We start from the raw sequence: 6,660 nt of genomic DNA on the forward strand, positions 1-6,660 counted from the left end.
TGCTCCTGTATGTATTTGCCGGTTGAGTCAGATTGAAATCAGTTGCCTCGTGCATTGTCGCTCGCTGTCGTACAACACAACTTTCAACAATCATGTCTGGAAGAGGCAAAGGAGGAAAGGGTCTTGGCAAAGGAGGTGCTAAACGTCATCGAAAGATTCTTCGTGACAACATTCAAGGCATCACCAAGCCAGCCATTCGCCGATTGGCTCGTCGTGGAGGAGTAAAGAGAATCTCTGGCCTCATTTACGAAGAGACACGAGGTGTTCTCAAGGTTTTCCTCGAGAACGTCATTCGCGATGCAGTCACATACACAGAACATGCCAAGCGAAAGACTGTCACTGCCATGGATGTCGTCTACGCTTTGAAGAGACAGGGTCGAACACTGTACGGATTTGGCGGTTAAGTTGCGTCGTCCTGTTTACAGGATAGACAACTGGAGTGACTCGTCCTCACTAACAACACAAACAGCTTTTTTAAAAGCTACCAAAAATGCCAAAGTTGCCCAATGTTTTAAGCCTTGTGACAGCACACGATTAACAGCGAGTCATAATTGAATGTACTGAATCAATAAATTAATATCCCACTAAATAAATCGACCGGTATAATGTAAAGTCGCACAAAAATGCACTGAAGTCCAACAGGAATATGTTTACTAAATAATAATAGGACTTTGTAAAATGCTATTGATGCAGCTAGCTCAATCAAGTTGATTTTTGAAAGAGCATGCCAACAAACTCATCTCCAAATTAATAATAATAAGTCTACAAGATGTCCTCACCAGAAAGGTAGGCTCCAAACATCTCCATTTCATGAACACAAATAAATGATAAACCCCTCGTTGACTTGACACACACAGTAGTAATGTGCATATCCTTCTCTCGTAATTGTTGTGTTTGTGGATCATTGACAAATGTTGACATATGAGATACATTATCATCATTATAAAACCAAGCAAAAGATTCATACATCTTCACCTTACTACCATCAACAAATAGCCCAGCCCTTTGGTCAATTCAGTTTTAATGACCATCAGCAAGAAATATAACCAGGAAGATTACCAACAGGCCAAGAAAAGAATTCCAATTCTGTCTATTCTTTTTTATTTTCAACTTTGATTATTTGCCCTTAAATAAAAGTTGTTTCACCTTGATCAATTGAAGAAAATAATTCCTTTTCTGTCTATTCTTTTTCATTTTCAACCATAATTATTTGCCCCTAAATAAAAGTTGTTCCACCTTGATCAATTGAGAAATTAATTCCTTTTCTGTCTATTCTTTTTTTATTTTAAACTATAATTATTTGCCCTTAAATAACAGTTGTTTCACCTTGATCAATTGAAGAAAATAATTCCTTTTCTGTCTATTCATTTCATTTTCAACCATAATTATTTGCCCTTAAATAAAAGTTGTTTCACCTTGATCAATTGAAGAAAATAATTCCTTTTCTGTCTATTCATTTTCATTTTCAACCATAATTATTTGCCCTTAAATAAAAGTTGTTTCACCTTGATCAATTGAAGAAAATAATTCCTTTTCTGTCTATTCATTTTCATTTTCAACCATAATTATTTGCCCTTAAATAAAAGTTGTTTCACCTTGATCAATTGAAGAAAATAATCCTTTTCGGTCTATTCATTTTCATTTTCAACCATAAATATTTGCCCTTAAATAAAAGTTGTTTCACCTTGATCAATTGAAGAAAATAATTCCTTTTCTGTCTATTCTTTTTCATTTTCAACCATAATTATTTGCCCTTAAATAAAAGTTGTTTCACCTTGATCAATTGAAGAAAATAATCCTTTTCTGTCTATTCATTTTCATTTTCAACCATAAATATTTGCCCTTAAATAACAGTTGTTCCACCCTGATCAATTGAAGAAAAGAATTCCTTTTCTGTCTATTCTTTTTTCATATTCAACCATAATTATTTGCCCTTAAATAAAAGTTGTTTCACCTTGATCAATTGTTGCTTGCATCTTGGTTCAACTGTGTAAGGATAGCCTGTTTAAGGATAGCTTCTTAGGACCAATCAACCCTAGATTGATTACTTGCTGCTGGTTCAATTGATTGACTGCTTGATTATTGTTATTGAATGTTTGGTATGGTTTCTTTGTGCTCATCTGTTGAGCATGATTAATTGAGATGCTAGTGTACCCCTACCACCACTCGAAAAGAAACATAAACTAATTGATAAAATGATTAAAACTACTTGCTTAAACAGTCAGTAGCTTTGAATGAATTCAAAGCATCATAATGCAGTGGGCCTATACTATAAACAATATAGAGTGTGTGGTGTGGGTAGGTATCGTGTGTGTCACAAGCAGGTACACCAAGTTAGTTTTCGTGGTGGTTTTTAAAAAAACCGTTTTTCGTTCGACGAACTGGTAAAGCCAGCCAACAACACTAGCCAGCCAGGCTTTATGATTTTGGAGCCTTCTGCTCGGTCTTCTTTGGTAAGAGTACTGCCTGAATGTTGGGCAGGACACCACCTTGAGCAATGGTCACTCCACTCAGCAATTTGTTCAGCTCCTCGTCGTTTCTGATTGCAAGCTGCAAGTGTCGAGGGATGATTCTTGACTTCTTGTTGTCCCTGGCGGCATTGCCAGCCAACTCCAAGATTTCTGCCGAGAGATACTCGAGTACGGCTGCAAGATAGACGGGAGCCCCCGATCCAACTCGTTCAGCGTAGTTTCCCTTTCTCAACAATCTATGGATACGTCCGACTGGGAACTGAAGACCAGCTCTGGATGTCCTCGACCTTGCCTTGGCCTTAGCTTTTCCACCTTTTCCGCGTCCAGACATGTTTAACTCAAATTGAAAAACGAAATGAAGCCTTGCCGTAGAATGAACAACTTTGTTCGCAACTGCCTGATTGCCCGCCAAAGTGGTCGATTTGTAAAGGGCATTTACTCGAGATCTACCAATCAACACCCCCGCTATCGACCGCGAACAATAAGCGAACACGAGACAGCGAATCGACGTGTGTCACATGGCCTTCGAGCTAATCGACCCAGTTGCCCACAAATATAGTAAAAACTTGCATTGGCGCCAACCAACAACAGACTAGATCAGTCACAGTCAGTGTTGCTGCTTTATCTAGCGAAGGTCCTTTCGAAATTCGAAAAGTCAAATTTAAAATCATTCTTCAAGATGTCTGACGCCCCAGCAAAAGGAGGAAAACAGGCCCCAAAGGTTGCCAAGAAGGGGGAGAAGAAAGCAGGAGTTGGCAAGAAAGGGGGCAAGGCTGCCTCTGGAGATAAGAAGAGGTCGAAAAAGCGCAAGGAGAGCTACTCGATTTACATCTACAAGGTACTTAAGCAAGTCCATCCCGATACCGGCGTTTCAAGCAAGGCCATGAGCATCATGAACTCGTTTGTCAACGACATCTTCGAAAGGATTGCTCAAGAAGCCTCGCGTCTCGCCCACTACAACAAGAAGGCAACGATCACTTCGAGGGAAATCCAGACTGCCGTCAGGCTTCTCCTCCCCGGTGAACTTGCCAAGCATGCTGTCAGCGAGGGCACCAAAGCCGTCACCAAGTACACAAGCAGCAAGTAAACTGCTGGACGCACGAACACGACAATCCTCGCTTGTCGTCTACAACCAGAAAACAAACAGCTTTTTTAAAAGCTACCAAATTTACCAATCTCGTTGCCCGAACCTTTGACACACACGATAAGCATTGTGCTTCTTTATTCAACCGAGTTATCCAGTTTTAAAAACATTTAGGCTAATGCATGTTGGAGTCTCATTTTCATCAGCATCCCCTCATCCAGTATCACATTTAAAAAGTTAACAACTCTGTAGGTAAACATTCAAAAAATACATCTCTTTGAAGACATCCTTCAAAATATGAGATATTTCCTGAAAATATCAAATATGCGACATTTTCTTAAAATATCTACATCTGAAAAAAAATTAAATCTTTCACGAAAATATTCTACATTCAACAGTCGTTTGTTAACATTGGCTCTTGGTTTTTCATGAACAGTAAAGCCACGAATTAACCCCCCACCCCACATTGGATTCCAAAATGGCGAAAGCCCCGCCAAATAGAATGCACACCCAGCCTAACATGCTGCAATATTTTTCAATACATGATTCCAATCAATGGCAAATGCTATTTATTCATTGGAAATTCGAAACTCAGATAAACCAAACATCCCTTTCGCAATTTTTTTTTCACCATCCGATCTGCCAAATATCTCATTTTTCGATAACATTTAGAATACCCCCACAAGTCCCCTGTCCCGGGCTTACACCAACGAGTAGGCCCATATTAAAAACACTGCCAGTGAATGCTTATTACTCCTGGTGAGCGTTTATGAAAGTTTTCTTTTCAATATGCATTCTATTTTGAATATGTATTATGAATTTTCTCCTTTGTTTTTTTACAATTGTGGACTTTCAATAGTTATCTCTGATTTAGTCCTTTTTTAATGTGGTGTTTATTAAATTTTACCTCAGAAATTTTGCATGAAAAATGGAAAATATTATAAGTAAAAATAATAAAGACAGAGCTATTTTCTCAAAAAGCTATGTATCTTTTGTCAGATCTATTAGATATATAAAGTTTATATATAATATAAAGTTTTGAAGTTTTCATTCTAATTATTCAAGTTTCAATTTGTCCGGCCATAAGCTTATACCAAACCAATGAATGTTCGATTTAGCAGATATCTCAGTATTGTTGGTTTGAACTCAGGAATGTGAAAGGTCGGTTAGTTTCATTTACTAGTTTATTTTCAACAAAAATGGGTTGTTGTCAGGATGGAATTCCTACTTTCAAAGGCAGTTCCCTAGACCAGTACTCTCAAAAACGACTTACACCCTTGGCCAGAGGCGGCTGCAAAAAATTTTTCCACTACCATAATCGAATAATTGTTAGGGCTGCGGGGCTGACAGGGGGGGGGATCTGTACAAACATTGCATCGACCCATACAGCTGGGGTTTTTTGCAATCAAAAGCTCTTCCAAACATAGGCATACTGTTGACAAAATTGTCCATGCAAGTTGATATTAAATCGCCTTGTCATTATTCGAAATTTTTGGTTTTATAAATATCATGGCAATTATAAATAGAAGGGGCTGGCTGCAAGACTTCGATTGTCTGTTTGAAGTTTATTATCCTCTTCTGAAAAAAGCATTCAGTTTCTTTTTTACAAACATCTATGTTCGGAAATGCTCCCCTTCATCTATGAGCCCATTTAATAATAAGCTACTAAAACCGTGTAAAGATATTAAGCCCCTACATCTGCACAGATTTCAAATTATGTCTCTATACCTAGACACCTTTTGGTGATATTATTGAGATAATTTCCTTTTTCATCTTAACAATACTCTCATTATTTATGAGAAATAAAGGTCGATGCTGACTACTCCAGTTTCTTGATGTTCTGGAAATTTCAATACTCATTGTTCTTAAAAGTTTCTTAATTATGGTGTCACGAGTGACCTTTTTTATCACATCAATAGATTCGCTTCCGTTATGTGTCTTAAGTTCTAGGCAACAAAGTATTTTTTCGTTTTGGTCTTAAGTTCTAGGGCAACAGAATAATAGTAGGGCAATGCTCTTGGATTTCACAAAATTTCGTTGCTCTCAGTTGTTCAAGTCACGATTATATATTTTCTTAATTTTTTAGCTTCGAGTACTACAGTTTCATAATATTTTTTACTGTCCAGCACTTATCAAAAAATGATTGTATTTCAATGTCTCTGTTGCATAATTAATGTCGGCTAAGTAACGTTTCTCTTCTCCCTACAGACCAGGGATGACAATTATAATAAAATTTTTAGAAAGACCAAAGAAAGCACAAAAAAGCCCTGAAAAAGGGTCAAAATACATATTTCTTGCGGGGAGCAGACCTGTTTTTCATCGTTGACATTTTTTGTTCGTTGTTTAGTTTAGTTTTCTAGTTTGTTTAGGTGTTTATGTTTATTTTATAAATTTGTTGTTTATTGTAAATTGTATATACAGTTAAAGATGGTTTTATGTGTTGTTGATATATTATTGTTAGAACGAAATTGTGGACATTCATGTTCTTTTGTCTTCCGTGCTATAATGAGCTTGTGCAATATTGTTGTTTCTGTCATACATTGATTGAGAACTGTTTTAAATGCTTCATGCAAGTTCAATGACCTCGTATTATATCAAAAGGAATAAGATATAATTTCAATGAGCTATGCAAGTTAAATGGTTTAATGACCTTTACTGATTATAACTGTTCACAAAAATGGGGGTTTATTTGCCCATCCCATGTTAGACATCAATATACATTGCACAAAATGAATGATATCATTGGAGCAAATCGAATGATAGTAATGGTTTTGGTTTTACTTTACAAATCGATGTTTGAATGATGTTTCCATTTTTTGTAATGCAGTGTCGAAGAGGCCCGGCCCCTCATTTTGTGTTTCAATTTCTAGGATTTATTGTCATAACTCTCAAACGGTCTTGAGTATGTTAGGGGCCAATGGCTCATTTGCAAGGATTTTGCAAGGGGAATTTTTTAGATTGGGTGGGCTGTGATGTGATAGTGACGTCTTGAATATTCTTGAATTTCAAGGAATTTTTTTAAATTAATTGGTTCAATGCATGTTGCACATCAAAATGAATAATACCAAATAAAAGATCTCACCAAAGCGATTCGAACGGTGGTAA

General features: G+C 37.0%; 2 protein-coding genes and 1 pseudogene across 2 annotated transcripts; 2 read left to right on the plus strand and 1 right to left on the minus strand.

Annotated features, from left to right (window-relative positions):
• The first annotated feature begins 83 nt into the window (after positions 1-83).
• On the plus strand, positions 84-487 carry LOC148959325 (histone H4). The gene has a single exon (XM_089110514.1). The coding sequence runs from the start codon at positions 93-95 to the stop codon at positions 402-404; it is 312 nt and encodes a 103-aa protein (XP_088966640.1). The 5' UTR covers positions 84-92; the 3' UTR covers positions 405-487.
• Positions 488-2,358: 1,871 nt separating this feature from the next.
• LOC148959326 (histone H2A) lies at positions 2,359-2,887 on the minus strand. Its single transcript, XM_089110715.1, has one exon. It carries the CDS (start codon positions 2,800-2,802, stop codon positions 2,419-2,421), a length of 384 nt encoding a protein of 127 aa, XP_088966841.1. The 5' UTR covers positions 2,803-2,887; the 3' UTR covers positions 2,359-2,418.
• A 151-nt stretch (positions 2,888-3,038) lies between these two features.
• LOC148959327 (histone H2B pseudogene) lies at positions 3,039-3,634 on the plus strand (annotated as a pseudogene).
• The last annotated feature ends 3,026 nt before the right edge of the window (positions 3,635-6,660 follow it).

This window comes from Rhopilema esculentum, chromosome 10 (genome assembly GCF_057945365.1).
Source record: "Rhopilema esculentum isolate cy_ngs chromosome 10, ASM5794536v1, whole genome shotgun sequence".
Classification (NCBI taxonomy): domain Eukaryota; kingdom Metazoa; phylum Cnidaria; class Scyphozoa; order Rhizostomeae; family Rhizostomatidae; genus Rhopilema; species Rhopilema esculentum.